The sequence below is a fragment of the Zeus faber genome, assembly GCF_960531495.2.
Source record: "Zeus faber genome assembly, chromosome: 15".
Classification (NCBI taxonomy): Eukaryota; Metazoa; Chordata; class Actinopteri; order Zeiformes; family Zeidae; genus Zeus; species Zeus faber.
The window spans coordinates 27,921,286-27,946,453 of NC_137194.1; the positions used below are offsets into that span (position 1 = coordinate 27,921,286).

Genomic DNA, 25,168 nt, shown 5'->3' on the forward strand with positions numbered 1-25,168 from the left:
CTCTCTCTCTCTCTCTCTCTCTCTCTCTCTCTCTCGCTGTCTCGCTGTCTCGCTGTCTCTCTCTCTCTCTCTCTCTCTTGCTCTGCATCTCTCCCTCTGGAGGATGTGACCTGCTGGTGCTCTGGAAACCTCCCTCCAAGAGAGGCGATTCCACTCCACGGTACCGAGGCATCTATCTGTTTGAGAGCACCTTCCCCAGGACTTTTAGGAGCTAACCAGCAGCCTTTTGAAGGGCTCTGGTGTGTGTGTGTGGTGTGTGCGTCTGTGTGTGTGTGTGTGTGTGTGTGTGTGTGTGTGTGTGTGTGTGTGTGTGTATCTTGCATTGAGCAGCAGACATGGCCGGGGACCTTGTAGTGGGGATGCTCTACAACTTGCTGCTTCCTCTCTTCCTTCTGGCCGGTGAGCTGCTCTGTCCTGATTAATTGGATAAAAACGCTTATTGATTGGTTGATATCAATGCCATTTAAAAGTCAAGATACTTTTCTTTTCTTTCTTTTCATTTATTAGTGGGCGGCAGTCATTTGTGTCTGACTTGGTTTTTAGGGCGCACAATGCATTGGTGCATGTGGTCATGGATTTGTTACTATTTGTATGTGAACTAACACTTCGTTTGGATTTTTGAACCAATGTTCGACTTTAAGAAGAGATATATCTCAAATCATCTGAGGCCTTGCAACACCTCGCGCCCCCATGGGGCTCTGGAATCCTAAATTGGGAATCAATGATGCAGTAGAGAAATGGCTTTGATGCGCCTTCGGCTGAAAACTGAGTTTGAGTTTGGGTAAAATTGAGGATATATTTCTATTCTGGACAGTTGATGCTGTGTTTTCAGGGTCATTGCAAAGAGGGCTGCTCCAGAACTAAACAGGCTGCAATCTCTTCTCTCGTGGGATGGTGAATTAACCTGCAGGAGTAGGTTTCCTGTTGTAAAAAGCGGGAAAAATATTCCACCTGATCCTGTATTATCCTTTTTATTCTTGCCGTGTACAGTCATCACACGCATCAGACGTTTTCATGCAGTTTTTATTCTCTATCTTCATTGAAAGTTAACCTGTCTGTCTTTATTCTCGTAGTAAAGTGCAAAGGTATAATCCTAATTCAAGTGTTGAGTTACCGTACTTCTACTTCTACTACCACTATTGTACTAGAGAAGGCCTTTGAAAAGGGTGCAAATATGGGTGAAAGAGACATTCAATGAGGTTCAGAGTAAATACATGCAAGGTATTCTGCTGCTACTTGTTAAAATAAATCACATTTGTTGATTAATAAGGGTTTATTTTTTGGATTGAGGCCTTCCAGAGTGAGTTGTTCAGGTCAATACTGCATTGTTTTGTATTAAATGTCTAACTGATAATGTGTCATATAGGTGTATTGTATTTAACAAAGTCAACGGACTCTGATGAAACTTTCAAAATTTCTCTTCCCAGTGATCTATATGATAACTAGGTTTCCTTCACAATCAAACCCAATAATGACAAGGTTGTTTATCTTGTTTTATCTCTTTTTTTGTCAGCTTCTTCATTCCGCTACAATGGCCTGTCTGTGGTGTACTTTGTCTTCCTGCTTGCCTTGCCCCTTCTGCCAAACCCCACCCTGGCCACCATGAGAGGTAACACAAAAAAATACATTAACTCAGGAGGTAGAGTGGGTCATCTAGTAATCTGAAGTTTGCTGGTTTGATCCCCGGCTTCTCCTCCTATTTTGCTGAGGTGACCTTGAGCAAGACACTTAACCCCTAATTGGTTAAGTCCATCAGTGTGTGAATAATTGTAAGTCGCTTAAGACAAAAGCATCTGGTAACGATTATTATTATGTTATCATATAATTCACAAGTTTTACTTTAGGCTGCGCAGTGTACCAGCTCCTCAGAAAATTAGAAGATTAGGTATTGTCTTTGGAATAATAATTAATAGATAATAATTCAGAGATAGAATAATGGAGTTCGTATGCGTGCGCGTTAATAGCTATTAGATTGTGTGTGCGCGCGTGTGTGTGTGTGTGTGTGTGCTTGTGCTTTCTTAGTATTGATTAATACATTCTGTTGAATTAAAGTATCGTTGAGTACTTTGTAAAAGGATGTGGTCAGAACAGTCCAATCAATTATACATAGCCTGGTAATTACTGCTTGGAATTAAAAGATGTCGTGTCAGCGATTTGACAGCACTTTTTCTTTCTACTTTCTAAAAACTGAAAGCTTCAGACATCCTACGGTGTAGTCTTCATCGTGAATGGTTTCCTCCTCCTCCTCCTCCTAAGTGGTCAAGATAATGTAGTACATAATGTAGGACTGTGTGAGTTTGTTGCCGTGTGTGTCCATGCACACGTCGCTGTTGCTCCTTTGACTCAGGTGGAGGTTGCGTGCGAGTTGTGTGCCTCTATGTGCTAGTGCGCGCGTCTAAGATCATGCAGGTATTAGTGGTCAGGAGAGAGGAAAAGGCGAAACAAGGCTTTTAGTAAAAATCCGGATCATCAAAAACACATTTGCCGGCTCAGCTAATGTTGGTCCATATCAGCTATTAATGCACAAACAATGGTCACACTCCTGAGGTGGAGCGAAGGCCTTTTGTTTAAAGCAATAAGTGGAAAAAAAACATCAATAAATACTTACATGACACATTCTACATTATACTTTATAAACATTAGATTAGATAAGATTGTCAAATACATGAGAACACAGGTTTGAAACTACCATTTTATATGTGCTTATATGTGTTATATACAGTATATTGCTCTTTACTGTATTTCACAATTCTACTGCTATCTCCTTTCTTTCCTTGTCCATTTGCACCATAGGGAGGCAACAAGCTCACTTTTTATTGTGCATGTACTCAGGCGCAATATAATGATAATAAAGTTAAATTTAATTTAATTCTAGATCTTACAGTGCCTTCTATATCTTATTGTAAGGTTACCTCAGGGGACGTTCAAAAGACTTCAGAAAACAGCATCACACATTTAAAAACCTTTTTTTTCCCATCACAGTAGTGCAAACACCATAGGATAAAGCAGGACAGTGATCACAGGGGATCAATTTGAGACTTAAGATTGAAGATTATATCAAACCAACCGAGAGTTTCTGACCATTGCAAACCAAATGACTGTCGGTGACAGGAGTTGTTGGTTTCATTGGTAAATATTTTAGCCTTGAACACATCAATAAACATTTTGGGGGTTTCGATTTTTCATATAGGGAAACCAGACTATCATTTAAACGTGGCGGCATCCCCTTGGAGGTCTAGGTAATGGATAGTGAGGCTGAAGAGGCCAGGACACTGTTGGAGGTCGTGTAGAGGCTGATTGGAAGCGCACACATCATTGAAATTTTAGATGTTTAAATAGACTGAGTGTATTTGAAGAGGCTTCTTGAAGATTCTGTCAAATGCCGTATCGTCCATGATGCTACTCTTATGGCTTGCTCCCCTTGCATTTGAAAGCCTTAGTTTTGCCCCAAACCTTTTGTGTGTTAAGTGTCAGTGCTTCATTCCATCCAGTCCCTGCAATGTTCGGCGCAGTTTTTAATTACTCTTTTATAGATTTGCTTGAAACTCATCCACTACGGTTTATGGATTCTCTGGATGAATTTAATTCAATTTTCCTGTTTGACTGTCTGGTTCCTCTGCAGGTCGAACAGGTTGTTTCCTGCGGCTCATCACTTACACCAGCTTAACGTTTCTCACCCTCCAGTGCTTCATGCAGATACCTTTCGCCTACATCCCTCTGCATGGTAAGACCAAAAAATCTAAAATCTTAAATGATACCATCAAAAACGTCATTTTTTATATGTTGGAGTTGTCCTTCCATTGACATTCTCTCATGAGTTGTCTCGGGCGCTGAACTAACACAGTAACATGTTGTTCTATTTAACAGTGAGTGGATACTGGGATGGTGTCCTCTACCACTTGGGCATTGTAAGGTAGGGAACATTGTTAAATGTTCAATAATCCAAACAATGCAATACTAAATAATTATTATCAGAATGCTACTGAGGCTGTGCTTTAATTTAAAGATGATGTGCCACTGTGCAAGTCTGTTTGCTTATGTTTTTCTGTATTTTGTGTGCATTTCTTGGCTATTTTCTTTACATATGCATGGCTAGCTCTGCCCAAATCTTTATGTAGGCTGTCAGGGAGAACTGTCAATCAAAAATGTCTGATAAATTAATGTTTGGGTCAAACAAATATATATGATTCATTATTATATTATTATTATTATTATTATTATTATTATTATTATTATTATTATTATTATTATTATTATTATTATTATTATTATTATTAATATTAACATGAAGGGAACTTGGTGGAATGACATGACATTGCTTTTATTGAACATTTATTGAATGTGTATTTCAAAATTTTAGTTTGGCCTGTCCTCCACTCATTTGCATTGGTGTGGGCGGGGTTTAAAGTTGTTCTGGAAACTCAGAGGCACTCAATATGTCATGGCTTCAATTTTTGAAAGCAGCCATGCAGCCTTGTTGGTCTATCTTTGTCTGAGTGTGTGCATGTTTGTGTATGTGTTTTCATGTCTGCTTTGTGCATCTCTCTGTGATCTCTTGATTTGTGTGTGTGTGTGTGTGTGTGTGTGTGTGTGTGTGTGTGTGTGTGTGTGTGTGTGTGTGTGTGTGTGTGTGTGTGTGTGTGTGTGTGTGTGTGTGTGTGTGTGTGTGTGTGTGTTCATGCCTGCCTGCCTGCGTGCGTGCGTGCGTGCGTGCGTGTGTGTGTGCAGATTCAGCTTGGTGGACGCTGGGAATGTTGTGCGTCTCCTGGCCCCGGACGTGTGTCTGGTCATCTCATCACTCTTTGTGCTGAAGCTGTGCAACAAGCTGCTGCTTCCATTGCCCCAGATCAGTCTCCATGAAAACAGCATCGCTTCCTCTAACCCCGAGGTGACCATGTGCACGTCGACAGAGCGAGTGGTCACATCTCATCGGAAACTCACATTAAAATACTAGTTATTTAAAGTACATAATCAAACAAACTTGAGAAGATTAAAAAACACTGATTATGAAACAACACAACGGAATAAGCCAAAAAAATGTACAACTTTATCCTCCCACACAAAAGTGAAATTTTTGGAGAGCTAGCAACAATGTTGGAATTTTGAAAGATTTCCAGAATTCCTTAGATTTCCCAAGGGACATTTTGTATGGGAAGTTTTGAAGTTGAAGCTTGAAGAAGAACCCTTCGGACCAAAGAAATGTAGTGCTAAGGGTTTTATTATGAGCAAAATTCAACAAATGTTTCAAGATTTACTTTATCTTCATACAGTATCTTCATCAGAGTCAAAAAGATTTCAATTCCACAATTCCTTTGCATCTTGATAAAGAATTTAGTGCGATGTCCAGTGCCTTCACACAAACATGGTTCAATTGAAATGTTTGACACTGAGATGGCTTCTCTAATTGAGGTGAGCTGTGTCGTCTTTGCTGGGTACACTTTGTCATCTCTTCGTTGGCCCTTACTGTACAGGAAATAGAAACCTCGGACAGCGAGTCGGACGGGGAAAGTGACATCACAGACAACTCGTCTCACGACAGCTCCGACGAGACCACGGAGGTGGTTATGTCCGGTCCACCCCAGTTTGTCCAGAAGCTGATGGTGTTTGCGGCGGGACTGAGGCTGCTGCTGTCCGCCATCATGAACACAGCGGGGAAGGTGGTGGTGACCCTGCTGCTGGGCCTCGCAGGTGGAGGCCTCCTCTCTGTGTGGACGGATGTCTGAGTGTGAAACACATGTGCTTCTGTGTCTGTGAGTGTGTGTGTGTGTGTGTGTGTGTGTGTGTGTCTGTGTGTGTGTGTGTGTGTGTGTGTGTGTGTGTGTGTGTGTGTGTGTGTGTGTGTGTGTGTGTGTGTGTGTGTGTGTGTGTGTGTGGTTCAGCCCTCCCCTTATGTGAGTGGGATAAATTAATTTAATTGTGTGGCTCTTCTAGACATTCCAAATGTTATTGGACCAAATGGATCAAATTCTGATGTTAAAACAATTAATTCTGCGGCGGGTTGTGAAGCTAAAAATATTTTTCCACTATTTTACAGCCGCTCCTTTTCCCATTATTGTGTGTGGGAAAAAATGCTTTTTCTGCCCCTGTCGGACCGGTTGTAATTACACGCTTTGAACACTATGTCAAATTGGCTTGAAAACCAGGCGCTGTTCCTGGGGGCGTGCGCAGAAGAAGCCCTCAACCAATCAGAGCTATTCTCACTCACAAGCTCACTAGTCATAGCTGCTAAACTTGAGTTGACAGCTGAGTATCACTCATCCAGTCACTCACAACCAACTCCCACTCCCAGACTCCACTGATTCACACAATTAAGCCACCGCTTTGCTACGGAAATGATCCACATCATCGTGATAAAAGACTGAAAGACATTTGAGATGAGTTTTAATTAAAATTGATCAACCAGAATCCAGTCGTAGTAAACTACGAAAAATGGACAAATTAAAATCATGGACGGTTACTGACTGTCACTGTCGCCTGGAATTTGTGGGTTAATGAGTGAGTGAGTGATTTTGTGCAGCCTGAGTAAGTCCTTCAGCTCAGGGCAGTGAGTGGGCAGATGAGTCTGAGTGAGTGAGTGAGTGATTAGTGCAACCCGAGTCACAGAGTCAGTGACTCACTCACTCACTCACTCACTCAGACTCAGAGTCAGACTTTGTTTTCAGCTGCAGGCGGCTGGGAGAGTGACTGGGTCCATGCCTGGGTCCATGCCTTTATGCACCCTTGCTGTTCCTGCATAAATGTATTTTTTCCCCCACATTTTAAAGAGAATAAAAGGGAGTCTCAAAGTGCCTCCAGCCAACTTCACTTTCTGCTTTTCCCTTCCAATTCTAAACACAAATTGAGGGTGGGTTGGTAATAGAACATTGTGTATATTTATCACCATGGCAACTAGCGATAAACAAAGCAGATTCTAACCAACAGTAGGCTACTAGCTCAAGTCAGAGCAAAAAAGTGAACATAGTGACCACTCAGACAAAGGCTTTGAGGAGGAGGATTTTTCTGTATAGATAGCTGACCCACTTAATAGAGTGATTGACAAAAGTATGTATTGCTCATTGTGCTCAATTCCAAAGAGGCATAACAAAGAAACGGTTTCATTCAGTAGTAAGAGGTTTTTGCCAGCTTGTCACTTGTGCCAAGTTACATTTTACTAGAGCTTAAAAATGTTACTTTTTGAGCAAATGGTTTCGTTAAAAATGTATTTGGTCGACTGCGGAATCAATGCATTGCCCCACAGATAGTGACAGGGAACATTAATTTGCTCAAAAATGCACAGAAAACTACTGGAGGTGTCATTGGAGGTCAAGGAAGGTCTTGATTGGCTATTCCTCGGAAATATCTTCACATCCTGTTGATGTTTTTCATTGATTTTACATCTCCACAATATCACCTTCTCTAGCTTAATCTCCCAAATATTGAGTTAGTACTTCATGAGTCAATACTGACTCAATGAAGCAGCTGTAAGGTACATTGAGGACTGACTGATTCACACCCAGAGAAATTGTGTTGCTGTGTCTTTCCCCAGGTATCACGCTGCCCTCCCTGACCTCAGGCATCTACTTCACAGTATTTTTGTGTCTGGTATGGTGGTGGGTGTTTCACCGATCGCTCAGCCTGCTCCTCTTTAGTACACTTTGCGTAATGATGGCCATCTTCAGTGCGGGGCACCTGTTGGCACTCTATCTCTACCAGCTGCCCCTGGCCCAACGTCTGGTTCCACACCAGGACATCTACGCCAGGTAGGGAGCCAGTTTGAAGGTCCCATATCCATTTTCGGCTATTTCTTTCATCGTTCATATAATCCCTCTTCTTCTCTGCTCTTTGTACCAGGTTGTTTGGTATGACAGGCGTAATCAGAACCAACAGTTCAGAGCCTTACAGTCTTAGGCTGCACTCTGGGGTCAGCTGGCCCGACTTCATCAACCCCCTGGTTGTGTTGCTTCTCTACTACACAATGGTGGCCCTGCTGCACAAATGGGTTCACATTTCAGAAGAGGAGGAGGAGGAGGAGGAGGAGGTGTGTGTGTGTGTGTGTGTGTGTGTGTGTGTGTGTGTGTGTGTGTGTGTGTGTGTGTGTGTGTGTGTGTGTGTGTGTGTGTGTGTGTGTGTGTGTGTGTGTGTGTGTGTGTGTGTGTGTGTGTGTGTGTGTGTGTGTGTGTGTGTCTGTGTGTGTGTGTGCGTATGTGTGTGTGTGTGCGCGCGCGCGCGCGCGTGTGAATGTGTACGATTACAGATCTTATGCAATAATGTTGTTCATCTGATGTCACTTCCGTGACGATGGAAGTTGCTGTGTATTTCTTCGTCAGGACTGTGATGATGTTGAGGACTGTGAGAGTCCAGTGGAGTCTCCTGAGCTTCCACCCAGCTTCTCCAGGATCCTCTATGTCTCAGGAGACAAAGAGGAGGTTTGACACTTATTATTTGTTATGTTGTTAAAGGTGAAACAACATGGCAGGTAATCATAGGCAGATAAAGGGTTTACAACTTAGTTTGAAACATATTAAGTAGAGCTTGAGGAAGGAATCAATAATTTATCAAACATCCAGACAGTGCAAATTGAGTGAAGTGAGTTGTTGCTCAGCTGCTTGTAATGTTGATTGGTGGTAAAACTATTCAATTCGACTCTTGTATGTTGGTCAACAAAACTATATTCAGTTAACTGTGTAGATAAAATTTAATATTCAAATATATAATGGAGATTGATATAAATATTTTTACAATAAAGCTCACTAAAGGTCACTGTGTTAACCCAAACATTGTATTTTCCACAGCCTAGACATGTATTTGTGTGTTAATCAACATTTTGTGTCTTTTTGCAGCTGCTGAATAGCACAGATGATGAAACGTATCTTCCAAATGAGGTCAGTTTTATTGTTCCATGTTAGCTTTTTAAGCAGCAACACATCACACACTGATAAGCAATCTCACATGCAATATTTAGATCCATCATCACTGAGGAGCAATTGACAGTACAGATTGGGAGAATAAGGTCAACGCATATTTTCTTCTTACTGGTTGTGTTACTAGTTTCTCGTTTTTAAGAGATACAATTAGTTTTCCAATTTCTGTCAAGCAAAGACAGTTACCAAAGGAAATATACACAAAAATGGACACTAGGTGGCGCTCAAAGCACATTAAGTGCAAAATGAATTGGGGTCAATAGGCAAAAGTCTCACCTTTGCAATTATCTGTCAACATTCGTTTATGTAAGACTCTTTTAAGAAATGATTTACAAAAACACAGTCATATGATCATATGTATGGGCTTGGATAAATATGATGACCTTCAATTGTGACTCAACCAATCAGACCTATCCAGTTTACAAACACAGGATTTAAATTGTTATCCATTCATACAAGTGGTCTTTTGTAATTTTTATACATATTTTAACTTGAAAAATTCTTATGTTTGTTCTTTGCTTTTTCAGCCCATGGTCTTGTTGATGGGCAGTTCTTGGCATGATCTACATGGCAACGAGCTGGGGTCTCTGTTGGGCGGGGCGGGTTACACAAACTGTGACCGCCCGGCACATGAATCTAATGATTCACCATCACAAGGTACTGTGATACTGTAATATCCAAGCAGAAAGCCTTTGCCTATCCAAAGGCATAGGGGTAGTGCATAGCACCTAATGGTCCTGTGAATGTGGACTTTCAAAACCTGTAAAGACGGAAACTATGATAGATATTTAAAAAAAATTGTGTCATGTAGTTCAATTACTTTCAACCTTTTTATAATATGTCTCTTTTCTGTGTAGATTTGTCAATGGAGGGTGAGGTGGAGGCCGCGGCTGAGGATGGCTGTCAGAGTGGGACAGAGACCTCGGCCCCCCCAGGAGGCCCCAGTAGTCTGGTAGTCGTTGGAAGCCTGGTGCAGAAGCACAGCTATGTCAGCGCCCTCATCATGATGATGGTAAAATCACGTGTACACACAGAACAATAAAGGTGCCAATTGGAACCCATAATGATTCTTCAGACGGAGTGACCACAGAAGTAACAATTTTGGTTCAACAAAGAACTAGTCACAGCAAGGTTCTTTAAAGACCTATGACTTCCAGACCTGAATTGTCTCTTTGTTTAATTTTGCTTGTATAGGATGATTTACAATTACATGGATGATTTACAATTTAAAATTACAATGTTACCTTTTAGAGAGTTCATTATTTGTTAACAATTTATTTTTTTATGGCTTAGTTCGTGAAGTGATCGCTTCTTGAGATTTGTGCAAAAAGTAGTGTGCATGGTGAGATATGATGGCTATTTGACAAAAATTCCAAACAAAAAAGGTGTACCGATGATCAGCACTTATATACAGTATATAAAGGTAAAACAGGTAGTGATTACATGATTCTTTCTATATACACCAACAAAGAGTGAGTTGCTAAAATAAATGGTAGCTCATTCGGTATTTTGTCTCACACTGTTTAGAATTGACATTTTTCAATAATTAACACCATTATCAATGTTCGCACAGGGAGCAGAAAGCAGAAAATTACTATCTTCTTTACAGTTGTACATTGAGGAAAAGTAACCAACCAGCAGTTTAGAGAACTGGCGCGTTCCCATTTATGTAACGGCCTTGGGTCATCAAAACACCTGACACTTAAGATACCTCACTCATGACGAAACTTGGATATTATGAACCCTCCCTCAGGTATGGAGTATCACCTACAACAGCTGGCTGACCTTTGCCCTGCTGGTGTGGTCCTGCATCATCTGGATGATGCGGGACCGGCGGCGCTATGCTATGATGTCCGCCCTGTCCCTGGCTGTTTACGGCACAACCCTTGTGGTCCTGGGGTTCCTAAGCGGGCTGCGGCTGAGTCGGGCTGAGCTGTACCCAGGTCTTCCCCTTGCAGTGATAATGGACTTTGACCTCAACAGCTACCACCCAGCGCCCTGTGTTCACCTGGCAGCCAAGGTGAGGTGTGTGTGCATGTATGCGTGCGTGCGTATGTGTGTGTGCGCGCGCGCGTGTGTCTGTGTGTCTGTGTGTGTGGGGGGGTGAGAACGAGGAAGGGTAGGAGCAGTAGCAATAGCAATACACAACATTGTATTCGACTATAAACTTCAAAAAGCCCTGCGTGTACAGGCCTAATGTCTAAACCTTCTGTATCTGCAGGCATATGAGGTTTGCAGACACACGAAAAGTTGAACAGCACCTCAAAATTTGGTTCGCAGGGCAACTACACAATGATTACAGAGAAAATACAATAAAAACAGTATCACCACAATGTCCGCGAAAGAAGATAGGTAGTGAGTGGAGAGACTGTCTTGAGATGTTTGAAAAACGTGTTTTTTTTTAAAGGGCTTGCGATATTAATAAATTACAAATCCTTCTTCTAATACTACTAGTGCAGTGCCCATTCAGAACGTGCCCGCTCGGAATGGGCTGCACTTTGGACGTAAGTGACTCAGTCATAGAGCCCTTCTGTTGCACAGAGCTGAGCGTATTACACGTGTCCAAATTGCACCAAATCCGGCACTGCACATCCTTGGGTCCCCAGCAATTCACCCACCAAGTATGAAGTAGATCAGATAAATGGTTATCGAGATAATCAAAGGATATACAGGCAGACAGAGATTCCTTCCTTTATAGTTAGATTCGATTTTGTACACATACAAACATTACGTGCAGGTATATTGAGAATCACTCTCCATATGCCCTCTGCAAATACGTTTACCTGTATCTATGGAGATGTTGGTATGCTTTACCATGCCAATGAAGTTTCTTTGAATAGAAAATGGGAACGCGAGGAAAGATAAGAAAAAGGAGGAGGAAAAGAAGGATATTGAAAATAATACACAACCATTCAGCTATTTTCCACCTACAGTATTCTGTTTTCCTGAAGTCAAGTTTTAAGGTACTAGAACCCCTAAAGCTGTAGGAAATGTTTGGTCAAGGTATCTGTATTTATGATGTTCTGTATTATATATACGGCAGGTCTTCTACACCTTCAGCTTTTGGTTGATGTTCCGTCAGCAGCTGAAGGAGCGTCAGGAGGTGCAGAGCCTGAAAGAGGAATCCCTCAATGAAGTCAAAGTCACCCCACGTAAACCTGCTCTCCTACGATGTCCTGCATGGTTTTCAGAGAGATAAATAAAAATACCTAAACTTACTGTATATTCATGGTAGAATACTGCAGATCTGGTTGCCAGAACTTCACTGTAAAAATCATGTGATGGAATGTAATGGAAGAATGGGTATGGAATTTGGATTGCTGTAGACCTCGTACATGCTGGTACTTTTCTGGATGCCCCTCACCTACTTTTATGTTTGGAAAATGGTGCATCTCTCCTCTGGTCAAGTTCTATCTTATCTTATTGTATTGGCCCTCCTCTGCCTTCCCCACAGCAGAGGAAGCGCAGCCGTCCGCTCTGGTGGCGATGCTGGGTTCCGCTGTGAAGGCAACGCTGGTGAAATACTGGATCCTCTTCTGCTGCTCCATGTTCTTTGTGGTCAGCTTTTCTGGCAAGGTATTAGTGTGATTGAGGAGTGGTTTTTGCGTCATCTACAGGTGGGGAGAGCCAGCACTGACAACTGGAAGGGGACGCAGCTGCAGATAACGCCAAAACCACTCCCTACTGTATTTAAACACATATTTATCACATATGTTTCTCATCTGATTTAGTCACATTGCCTTACATCATTATGCAGTATAACACCTATCCAAAATCACTTACAATCACAATAAGTATATTGGGCAGTAGGTGTGCTAGAACTGATAATATACTCTTTTTATATACTATACAATATACTATTTTACCTTTAGGGGGTACAATGACTTGTCATGCCTGCTGTAGCCTGTAAATGCCAACTTTGTACAATTTATGTAACTCACTGATACAAAAATGTGTCAGCAGAGCTCACCAGAGGCCAAGGATACAAGGAGTGTACCTTGGAGGGTATCATGAAGCAAATTTTTATATGTAAATATGTAGAAGAAAATAAAATGTTCAGCAACACCCGATAGAGATAGAGAAAGTCTTTAATAAATAGTATACCTTTATAAATGTTAATAATAAATAGTCTACAACAGTTCTCATGGATTCTCACGTACAGTTAGAATAACAGATCAGCATCAGTTTTATTGGCCAAACATGCTTTTAAACATGTGACTTTTACGACTTGACTCCGGTTTCACAGTAACTCACATTGTACTTACATTCAACAATCAGCAGTGAAAATCAACAACAAGGTTTTTCAAAAGTAGGTTTTGCCTTGAGTAGCCTACAGTAAACAGTGGCGCTATCATGCACAGCAGTCAAGTGAATAACAGACACAATACTTTCAGCAAAATGTAGGTATGTCTGTCAGGTCTCATTTGCTGATAAAATTTGAATATTGTGTCAAAGTTTTTTACATACAGTACCTATATTATTCAACGAGTATTTTTAGACAATATTGTCCAATAATTATTAACCTACACTTAATGCAGGCTAAATGCAGAGTTTGACTGTATCCACATTCATGTTTCTGTACAAACAAAATTATGAAATTATTTAGCTGATAGTGGCTAACATCTATTTGTTCAGGTCATGGTCTACAAGATCCTCTACATCGTCCTCTTCCTCTTCTGTGTTGTGCTGTACTACGTGAGTCTCTTTCACATCATGTCCGCAATATATAATACATTCAGTACATTCCTCTCTACTGGGTAGTGATAAGCAGAGGTGGATATAGTACTCAAATAATAATGCACAAAGATATTGGAGTATTTGTAAAAGTAATTCCACAAATAGCTTGAGTAAGTAAATAAGTAGAAAAATGAGTCTGTAAGTACTGTTTTGTTATCTGAACAATCAGCTTGTGGTGGTCAATAAAAAACAGAGAATATGTTGTCACGTTATATAAAGCTGCTTTTATTTAAGCTTCATCCACCACTTTAATGTGTTGGCACTTCAATTATCAGCAGTCAGCGATTTTATCGCTGACTAAACAGTTGTTTCATGTGAATAGGCTCAGAAATGGACACACACACATAAACACATTCCCAACACTTTAGAATACCATGGCCAGACTGTGAATAGTATTGATTGTGACTCATAAAATCACACATCACCATCTTCGCAGCTGTCTTCCTGTTTTCCTAGTGTTTCTGCTGAGCATTTAGATTTCACATCGAGGCCCTAATGGCCCCGGAGACGAGCAGGACAACATCTTCCATCTGTTTGGACAACATTAGCAGCACTGAAGCTGACATTCAAACATCTCTAATATGATTGGCATTATGCCCTCATGTTTCTGTCCCTCAGATCCGTTACAACGTGTGGCGTCGTGTTCTAAAGACATTCTGGGCAGTGGTGGTGGGCTACTCCATGGTGGTGCTGATTGCCATCTACATGTACCAGTTTAGAACGGTTTCAGGGCTTTTCAAGCAAATTATGGGCATGTCCGAGGAAGGGTGAGTATCATGGGTGAGTGGGATTGTCATGTTTATAAATCTAAAAGGGGAACAGTAAGCCATATAATTAGAATAAAGCCCTGAAGTCTTAGGGAGAGGGGTTTGGCAAAAAAAGTGCAATTTGAAAAATTTGAATACCACTGCTGTAGTGGGCTATGGGCTTAATGTACAGTATCTGTCTATGTAATCTGGTCTTTGTGTGATTTTTCTTACTGTTTTGACTAGAAAAGTCCCATATTTATCGTTATACATTTTAACCAAACAAGCTGTTTCTGTGTCTTCCGATTTTTTTGTGATATGGCCGATATCGTCCGTTTGTCTTCCCTCCCAGTCTGCGTGACCTGGGCCTGGAACGATACGACAACATAGAGCTGTTCGCCCGCATTCTGCTTCCTGCTACGTTCCTGCTGGCCTGCATCCTGCAGCTGCACTACTTTAACTCAGACTTCCTGAACCTCACCGACCTCGACAATGTCCCTGTGAGAGAAGTGCCAAGGTCAGGCAGCGTAGCGCTGTGTGTGTGTTGCTCGATAGCACATGCTACATAATTGATTTTATATAATCCATTTCCATAAATACTTCCAAAGCTATCCTTCAAGTGATCAGTGAAATAATTTAACAAACAAACCCTTGAAGTGAAATTTCATATATTTACAAATGTTGTCTCACAATACAATCTTGGGATTGAGTAAGAAAGCAGAAAAAAGCTGCATTGTTGAGTCTTTATATGTTAAATCAAGCAGCAAATTATGGTAGTATACTAAACTAGACCCTTGTGTCTCATTTTGCTCTCGCCTGCTCATTCTCTGTCCAGAGACGAAGAGCTCAGGAGTTCGGTAGATGTGATATCAGAAAGGTAAGAGTTACGTTCATGTCTTTAAAAATGGCTTCCCCTGCTCATGCTGAAAGTTGAATTACATGGCAAATTCTGGTCTTTGGAGTACCCTTGGATACAGTAACTCATGTTGAGTCTAAATGTGTGACCATCAAATAAACTCCAGCGCAAAGATAATGCAAACCCTTTCCTGGGACGGAAAACCAAAACAATACTCCACCAAGGATGAATACACTATATGTCTAACTTCAGATTTTTTAATCCCAGAAATGTGGATTGTAACTAAGATTGGTCTCCCTCTGTGATAGCTCCCTCCCGTAATTACTCGAACAGCACTATTTAATTGACAGGGGGTGTTGAAGACTTGAAGGCGTCTTTATTTTGAACATGAAGGAGATGAGTTGTACAGTAATACACTGCTATTGGTAGAGACAAAATTGGGCACAATTCAGCGTTAACATTAACTGCTTTGCTCACAAATTCCTTGTCACAGTCTGAGTTTTTTTGTGTAATTTAGACAGTCACAACAGAAGTCCTTTCAACAGTAACACTGGAATCTCATATAGCGGAATGAGTACTGTCAGTTCTCAAAGGATAACAGGTCACTCAATTTGAGACTGAAAATAAGATCTAACACTAAAATTTTAAATAAAAGTAAATGTAAATTATAGATTTTATGTAGAATGGATGGGGAAATCATCTTCAAGGGTAAATTTGATTAAAACCAAAACATATTATTTTTAAATCAGGGGAATAAAAAGAACCACTTGCATGAAATTTGAGATAATCCTGTAATGTTCACTTGTCTTTCATCAATTTAATTCACAGCATTAAAGAAAACCTTGAGAAGTTCCAGAAAAAGTAAGTTTTGCGGCGTGTTCACTCAGTCTATTATGGCAAGCCGTTTAAGCATTTATTCGGTTTTTCGAACTGTAGTTGCAATTCTCACTGAACAAGTAGTAAATCTACTCTTTGATATTTAAAAAAAACCACATTGTTGACATCAAAAACAGACATTTTTGATAAAAAGAAAGTGCATTTTTGATTTTAAGGTAACACATTTTGATATGAACTAATACAATTCTAAGAATTCAATTCTTGATATCAACAATACAAATTCATTATATCAAAAATGTTAAACTGCTTCCCATTGCTTTCAGTACAAAATTGTCATTTTGATATCAAGAATGTGAATTGTTGATGTAAAAAAATTGGTTCTGGTACATTAAAATTGTTATCAAAAGTTTCATTGTTGATAGATGGGGCAAACCTGAAATATTAATATCATGAATAACCTTTTAGATATCAACAGTTAAAATTTTTGATACCAAAAAATGTAATTGTTGATTTCAAGAATTGTAAATGTTGATATTAACAATTCCCATTCTTGATATCAACAATGAAACTTTTGATATCAACAATTCAAATACTTGATATCACAATTGCAAATCTGCATTGAAAGCAATGGGAAGCAGTTTTATGGCTTTTACATCAAAAATGTTGATATCAAGAATCAGTAATGTTGATATCAAGAATTGGTAATGCTGATATCACAATGCGATTTGTTGATATCAATAATTCAATTCCTGATATGAAAAATGTTATTTCTTCATATCGAAAATGCCCTTTCTTGATATCTTAATATCAACAATGTCTCTTTTTGATATCAACAATGTCTTCTTCTTTCGGGTGCACCCATTTGGGGACGCCACAGTGGACCGTCTGATATCTCTTTGATATCAACAATGTGTATATCAAAGAGTAGGTTTACAACTAGTTCAGTCAAAATTGAAACTAGCTTGAAAAAACAAATAAATGCTAAAACAACTTTCCATAATCTATTGGATAAATGACTGCAAATTAGCTTAAACATATAATTTACCATGATTTTTATACCATATTGATATACTGAAACACTAACTGTTGATCGCAAGCGTCAAGTTATAAGTCGTGTTTGAAAAGCTAAAATGCACCTTTTAAATGCCCACTGTTAAGCGCTGCTGTTGTGCACCAGGTTGATGAAAGAGCAGCTGAACGGTCAGAGCCAGGAGACACTGGACAGCGCTGGACTGCCAAGCTGCTCAGACAACAGATCTGTAGAGCAAGAGGAGCAATATGGGGAAGGTAAGTTTGGTTTGAGGTTCAACATCTCTAAGGGAACACTCTGATAGGTCCTGATACATGACAAAATCACTAATAAAGTGTTTCTCAACCTGAGGACCACCATTATCCCTCTTCTCCTATCCCTCTTCTATCCCTTCAACCAAAGAGGTACTGTGCATTAGAACATGTTTTTGAGCTGGAAACTGAAACGTTTGACTGTTCAACTAACTGAACTCTTCAATCTCTTCCTCTTTCTCTGCCTACCAGACACCCCTCCTGGTGCCGTTCAGGGCCAGTGGGGTCTGATCGTGGACCGGGCCTGTTTGCTGCTTGTCCAGGCCCTGGCTCTGCTGCACAGGTTCCAGGACATGAGCTGGACAATCCTGGAGCTCCACAGCCTCAAGATCATCTCCTCTGGCATCATCTGGGTGTCCGTACAGGAGGTGGGAAGGGTAGTGCGTCCATTTGTACTAATAGTTGGAACAGTAGGCTACAATGCTTATTATATAGTCTTCGGTGTTGTTATGAAAAGTTGGTCTTTTTATGGCAACAATTACAGGAAAGGACCAAAAACAATATCCAACTATAAATCCAGGAATGTGTCTGTGTGAATGAGAGGGAGGACAGCGGAATGGTTAGGATGCAAGGAGTAGAGGTGGCAAAGGTGGATGAGTTTAAATACTTGGGGTCAACTGTCCAAAGTAACAGAGAGTGCGGAAGAGAGGTGAAGAAGAGAGTGCGGGCAGGGTGGAGAATAGTGTCAGGAGTGATTCGCGACAGAAGGGTACCAGCAAGAGTGAAAGGAAAGATGGTACACAAGGAGAGGCGGTGGCACTGACTAAAAGACAGGGGGCGGAGCTGGCAGAGTGGAAGATGCTAAGATTTTCATTGGGAGTGAGGAGGATGGACAGGATTAGGAATGAGTGTGTTAGAGGGACAGCTCAGGTTAGACGGTTCGAAGACACAAATGGGGACACAATCACGGAATATGTTTTGGACTCCTACTGTTTGTGTGCTATGACTGGCTCGAATGCCGCAAAATTAGCAGGAACACAGCATTGGGCGAAACTAAAAGCCCTGCCGAGGTCAAGCAGGTAAGGTAGCTTGCACAATGTGAATGTGTGTTCGTAGCCACAATCTGCACATACCGTATATAGCAAGTTCGATGATGATGTCATGAAGTGTCTTGTGAGAGCAAGACAACGCCACCCTGAAGATGTTATATCAAGCAAAGTAGAGTGGTTTGTAATGTACCAATAAACTGGGTTTCCCCAGATACACAGCTAAGACAATGAGACTGTGAATTTCTCCCAAACAAAAGTATTTATTTTTTCACAGAGATAAACACTGCAGGTATTAAAGCTATGACAATATGTGACCCACCACAGACTTTTGGTACATTTGGTACCTTTTAATTTTTTTTTTCCACAGCATTTGAAAGTGAAGAATCAGAGCTTCATTACAAGGTGTCACGTGCAAATCAAGCAAATATGTTTAAAGCTATGGCTTATTAATGACGAGGGTGCGGCAAACTGTGCTTCTGAGATAGTCACCCTCAAAGTTTCCCCAACACTTGGACCCATTCAGCCAGCTCCTAGAATACAAAAGGTTGGAGGACCAACAATACCACATGGCTACTTGCCACATGGCCACCCGACACCCTGCTGAATGGGGCAATCTCTGCATTATTGTGTTTATAGGGAATATTGAACAGCGTCATCGACACACAACATCTTTGTTTTTAAAAAAGCTTTTATTTAATAGTAAGAATATACATGTTTTATAAAAGTGGAATTATTTAGGAGTTTAAAAGACAACAACAAAATGTACAGTCTGTCAATAATATTAGTCTTTGTTTATCAACCTGGGTGTGTCATTTAATGTATAAATGTGTGTATGACAAATAGCCCAAATCGCTTAGGAATGTTAATGTAGACTTTTGTCAACCCCTTTCATGTAACTCTCTCCACGATGAATAGTCAAAGTTTACATCACTTCATTAGAACCTGTACTAAACTGTTGAGCAAAATAAAACTGTAATGTAAAAGTAATCTTGACGTGTTTGCTCGCAGGTTGAACACGACCACCCAAAGAGAGGTTGAGGCGCTCACAGGTGTTCTTGGAGTTGTAGACCTCCCTCTCCAAGCGAATCTCCTCGTGCTGTAGAAATCGCTTCTTGTAGAAATTTCTTCCGTTGTAACAACTTGAACAACGGGCGTGTCGTCGGTGTCCTCCGGTGGTTCTAAAAAATTTTCCATTTCATCTTCACATTCAGGTTGAAATCCACTGTCCTTCTTGGCGTCTGACTATCATCACGGAAAATGTGGTCCAGTACGCGTTGCTTACACTGACTTGGATCTATCGCACTGGTCAGATTAAGGTCCGGGATATGATTTAGAGCTTCCGACAGCCACTTCGTTCCTCGTTATCCATAACAACACAGAGATGAAAGTTTTCACAGACAAGTGAAACCGAAGGCTCCTCATCTTCTGTTTACGGAAGTGACGTCAGTTTTTCTTCTTCGCTGGATATGCCACCTACACAACAATGTATCCAGGTGTTTGTTAAAGTAGTAAAATGTAAAGGTTGAACTCTAGCAAAATGGTTTCACATTGTGACTTCACATCACATGGAATATGGAGGAATGATCTTCACTTGGACGGTCGCTTTAAAGGAAATAATTGATCAGCATAGTCCAGCTCTGTTCAGCGTCTTGTGAGTGAACTGTGTTTTCCCATGTAATCTAACGGGAATATTTAATTTGAGGGTTTAACATTTATCTACTATTTATAAATCAAACTCGGCTTTGAAAATACTTTGAGAGATTAAAAAAAAAACCACAAAGGAACACGAATCTGGAAAAATCGAATTTTCCTTCTAGAAAGGTTTTTTCAACTTATTTGGTGGTTCGTGGCGATTTTAGAAATGCGTGACAAATCAGGTTTTGCTGTGGTGGGTCACATATTTATTTTGTTTCTAATTGAAATCATAGATGCATTTCAATAGTAATACTAAAAACAGAATTCACACGCCAAAATACACATGCTACGCACCAAGGATCTGGCCAGTGGGCGACCACCAATTAAAGAGGGGGGGCTAAATTAATGAGTAGGCTTACGCACACCTGGGACTAGAAACAAACAGCAAAATAAGAAATAATTGACGGCACCGTGAAAAGTGGCGTACGCATTCACAACAATAACAAACCTTTTTTTGGGCAGTGGAGTACAGCGAGTGAGACCTATCGTGAAACCCTCTGTAGCGGCCAGGTGCACCACTCGGCTCCCTTATAAGACTTGGGAAGAATGACAACAGTAATATCAAGACTGTTTGGTTGAAGACACACAGTGATCAAGCATGTTTTAATATACACAATAAGAAATAGCTCAACCCAAGCATAGATGTCCAAACGACAAAAAATACAAGAATATAAATTAAAACCAATGTAAACAAAGCAGCAGTGGCGAGAACTAGGGAGAGGTGCTAAATAAAAATTTAGCACCCAATAAAGGCATGGGCAAGACGTACCCAGCTTAACGCTCCAGCTTAACTACTCCTACGCACCATTAACTTTGATCGGCTACACTTACACCACAAACTCATCTCGCTCTACCACCCGACCGGAAGTTTTAGAACCTTGGCATGTGGGCAATGCACGATCGTTCGGCTACTTCCGGTCAAATTTCATTAGTTTTTCACCAATTCCTGTTCCAAATGTGGATCGATATCGATGAAACTTGAACCACGTGCTAAACCACCACCAACCTGACGTCTGTGACGTCCCGGTTCTAACAAGATCCCAATCGTGTCTGTAGGTCCAGTGGTTGTCGTGTTCCAGATACTTTTAGCCCGAAAAATTCCAAGGAGAAAAATAATAATGAAAATCTGAACAAAGCAAGCTGGACCCCTAAAAATCCGAACAATAACAATAGGGCCAGACCCCTAATAATGATGATAACATTACTAATAGTGATAATGGTAGTTATAATAAGTACAGCTAGAGAGTCTGTTTGGAGAAGGGTTCTGAGGAGTTTGAAGGTTTGGGGAGGAGCGGAGCAATGGAGCAATTATTTCCCTGGACTGAGCCATAAATTGCCACACATTTTAGCCTTTAAATGCCCATCCCCTCGTATTCTTGTGTCGTAAAATATGTATTTCATGCCACCATCCTCAATACAAAAAAGTTAGACAGATGTCTATCAAGATAGATGTCTCGCATGCCGGAATGGTATCTAAGATGCCTTGTTATGTTGAAGAATAAAACTTTTGAGTTAGGAAAACTTTATTCAGAACCTGAAGGAGGTGTGAACTCTTGTCTTCTCAGGTTTCCTTGATGAACTTTGTCTTCCTGGTTCTGTGGGCATTCGCCCTCCCATTCCCACGGATACGACCTCTGGCATCAAGCATATCCGCTGTTTGGGCCTGTGTCATGGTGGTTTGTAAAATGTTCTACCAGCTCAAAGTCATCAAACCCCTGGACTACTCCTCCAACTGCACTGCTGTGAGTACTCAGTTCTCTGTGTGTGCATGAGTGACAGAGTGTAGACTCTCTAGGATGCTTCCTTGTTATAGGTATCAATTGCAGGAAATATTCTAATTTAGGGCTGCCCGTTTTCAGTAGGAAGTGTCAGATACATCCACGACTTACAGTTTAGAAGGATGTCAGTTGTTGTCGGTTTCTCTTTAAATACCAACACATGTCTTATCCTTGCATATCTCAGGGCCTGGTTTCATCCAACAGCTCAGTGGACATGGGAGAGCAGCTGGGGGGGAACATGGAGGAGCTGCTCAGGAGGTCCATCCTCTACCTGGAGCCTGTGGACCCAGTCTACTGGTGTGGGGCGCTACGCAAGTGTCAGGGCAGGATCCTACCCTGTCTTAGAGTATGCCAGCATACTCAAAAGCTTCCTGTTCTCTAAAAATTCAGATTTTCTGTTTGCCTGGGGACATAGAACACTGCTTTCTCATTGTCATTTGTATGTCTATCACATTAGATTTGACCTTTTATTAATTTGCCAAACACCTACACTACACAGACCAGTTTGAGACAAAAATGTATTATTATGTACTTTTATTAATTTGTCTTCATCCATTTTGATACCTAATGTGTAACATACAACATTCAAGTGAGAGTTTCAGTAATGCTGGTATTTGAAAGTCAATAATGTTGTTGACAATTTTATTTTTTAAGTTACTTAAGTACAAACACAACATCATCTAAATAAAAAAATACATATATATAATCTAGTACTCCCTGTAGAGAAACATCAATAAAATTAATATTTTTTTAATATTCAATACATCATAAAAGGTTATGAATTAATACATATACACTTCATATACCAGCTGTCCAAGCAAGCAGCAGTTTAACCTTTAGTTTATTAGCACATTGTAGAACTGTGCGAATCTCCTGAAGCAGGGTTAGGGTTAGGGTTAGGGTTTAGGGTTTTTAGGGATCTAAAGCACATTTGTTGCTTTAGATCCAGCTGCAGGTCAATTTTTCTCTTAAAATACAACGGCTAGTGTTAATGCTCTCAATAAACTTAAAGTTCTTGGCTCAGACAAACAGGATTATTACAGACTGTGTATAAACGTGTTCTAGAACCATCTGATGGTGCTGGGCCTGCTTGTGTTCGAGGTGACCATCCATCGCCACCAGCTCTACTACCGCCTCCATAACAACCTGAAGACCCCGCCCTTTAGCATCATCTTTCAGGGCATCACCAGGCAACACCTGGATCATGGTGTCATGCCCTGCATCAAGTACTTCATCAACTACTTCTACTACAAATTTGGACTGGAGGTAATTGGAGGAATGCGTTTAAGTTTGTGTGTGTGTGTGTGTTTGTGTGTGTGTGTGTGTGTGTGTGTGTGTGTGTGTGTGTGTGTGTGTGTGTGTGTGTGTGTGTGTGTGTCTGTGTATGAATGTAGGATTGTGTCTTGAACTATATCGCACTAAATATTCACCTTTTAAATAATTAAAAAGTCATAGAATAAACTTAGCAAAAAATGGTTATATACATTACATGCAAAGCTAAAAAACAATAAACAAGAAAAGTAAACCCAAAAATGCACAATAAACAAGAACAATTTGGGAATAAACACTTTTTCCAGAAAAGGCAGACCCGGCCACCAACACTAATACAGTATCAAATGTGGGACTATTTTTACAAAAGTTAGTTTATGGATGACCACTTTAAATGTAGTATGGAAGGACACTCTTGTCACAGAAAAATGTTCTTCTACTTAACAATGTGTCTTTGCATGTGCGATCCAGCGCTCCATGAAAAAATCACATCAAGACGTTCAAGACAACTGTGAACCTGAAAACATGGCATTTTTATTTTCCCATTAAAATCTGATGGATGCTCTGTCTCCTCCACTGCTGCTCCCCCTGCCCCCACCACTCAGATCACCTTCATTGTGTCGGTCAATGTGATTGGTCAGAGGATGGACTTCTATGCCCTCCTCCATTCCTGTGCCTTGTTGGCCGTCTTGTCCCGGCGACGCAGGAAGGCCATCGGGGAGGTCTGGTCCAAGTACTGCTGCTTCACTGCCGGCCTCATCGTGCTGCAGTACTTGCTCTGCATCGGGGTTCCTCCTGCGCTCTGTATCGGTGAGGCGACAGTTTAACACCACGCAAACAAAAAGGAACTGTTCTATTCTGTTTTATTGTTTATTATGTTATAAATGATGTAAGTCATGATTATGTTCTATTCTGTTCTCTTCGGCTCTATTATGCTCTATTTCCTTTTCTATTGTGTTCTATTTTCAGACTACCCCTGGAGAACCTCTATTCAACCCTTGACCTCTAACGTCATCAAATGGTTCTATATGCCTGATTTTGCCATGCAACCTAGTCCTTCATTTATCCTCTGTGAGTTTATCCAGTAAGACATTTTTATATAGTTTAGTTTTCTTTCCATCTTTTGTTTGTCTTCTCTGGCTTATCCTAAATATCAAATCTGTGATCTCTCCAATTTAAGTACAATGTTACACACTTGAAAAAAATTGCTAATAATTTACCCGAGTTGTCTACTTTACACAGACATGATCCTTCTCTTTAACCCTTCTTACGCCAGCTACGTTCCATGTTCTCCTTTCTCCTTCTTTGCAGACGACCACCTCTTGCTGCTGTGCTCCTCTCTGCAGTGGCAGGTGTTTCAGGAGGAGAACCGGGCAGCCGTGCGCCTCTTGGCTGGAGAGAACGTGGAGATCAGCCGCAGTCTGGATCCCGGCTCCATCAACCAATTCATACCGGTTGACAGCTTTCTGCATTGCAGGTCATTGATAGTATTTATATCATATGAATTCAAAATTTATACATTGAATACAAAATAATAAAATAGAATAACCGTGGAACTGTTGCAGAGATTTTATTGAATACATTTGATGACAAATTCTTGTTGTGCCTAAAATGTTATTGCCAGAATAAAAACTTTTATTAGTTAAGCCATAACCTTTTAGCTGCTGGCATTTTTAGAGATCTATATATTTTATTGATTATTACATTTTAATAGTGTATAAGTGTTGAAAAATTTAACAAAATAGTTCCTGGCTACGCTTTTGCACAAGGACATACAAAGACTATTTTGGGCAAATGTTAATGAGGTTTCACTTTATAGAGGTCAGATATTTATATTTATATATTTATATCAGATATTTTCTGATCAAAGCAAAACAAATGTCCAATGAACAACATCATTTCATGTGGATGCAGATGTGTCTTATAAAATAACACTTAACCTCTGTTATTTTATAAGAATAAATGAATTATTAATTAATCAGGGTCTAGTTCATCCAATGAGTAGTTTATTATGTAGGCA

General features: G+C 40.5%; 1 protein-coding gene across 1 annotated transcript in view; it reads left to right on the forward strand.

The window, feature by feature from the left end:
* Positions 1-335: 335 nt before the first annotated feature.
* LOC307241314 (piezo-type mechanosensitive ion channel component 2) overlaps positions 336-25,168 on the forward strand; it is a gene marked incomplete at its 5' end in the record, with an annotated part of 59,135 nt that continues 34,302 nt past the window's right edge. The window contains 27 exons of the mRNA XM_080015351.1: positions 336-399; positions 1,514-1,609; positions 3,623-3,724; positions 3,868-3,913; positions 4,729-4,888; positions 5,472-5,688; positions 7,526-7,739; positions 7,831-8,008; positions 8,307-8,405; positions 8,820-8,861; positions 9,428-9,557; positions 9,758-9,912; positions 10,654-10,920; positions 11,944-12,052; positions 12,355-12,476; positions 13,536-13,595; positions 14,256-14,404; positions 14,736-14,900; positions 15,219-15,260; positions 17,254-17,363; positions 17,610-17,785; positions 21,667-21,843; positions 22,064-22,225; positions 22,945-23,145; positions 23,754-23,958; positions 24,118-24,219; positions 24,460-24,625. Coding sequence (XP_079871477.1) covers positions 336-399; positions 1,514-1,609; positions 3,623-3,724; positions 3,868-3,913; positions 4,729-4,888; positions 5,472-5,688; positions 7,526-7,739; positions 7,831-8,008; positions 8,307-8,405; positions 8,820-8,861; positions 9,428-9,557; positions 9,758-9,912; positions 10,654-10,920; positions 11,944-12,052; positions 12,355-12,476; positions 13,536-13,595; positions 14,256-14,404; positions 14,736-14,900; positions 15,219-15,260; positions 17,254-17,363; positions 17,610-17,785; positions 21,667-21,843; positions 22,064-22,225; positions 22,945-23,145; positions 23,754-23,958; positions 24,118-24,219; positions 24,460-24,625 — 3,716 coding nt within the window. The remainder of the gene's footprint in view (positions 400-1,513; positions 1,610-3,622; positions 3,725-3,867; positions 3,914-4,728; positions 4,889-5,471; positions 5,689-7,525; positions 7,740-7,830; positions 8,009-8,306; positions 8,406-8,819; positions 8,862-9,427; positions 9,558-9,757; positions 9,913-10,653; positions 10,921-11,943; positions 12,053-12,354; positions 12,477-13,535; positions 13,596-14,255; positions 14,405-14,735; positions 14,901-15,218; positions 15,261-17,253; positions 17,364-17,609; positions 17,786-21,666; positions 21,844-22,063; positions 22,226-22,944; positions 23,146-23,753; positions 23,959-24,117; positions 24,220-24,459; positions 24,626-25,168) is intronic.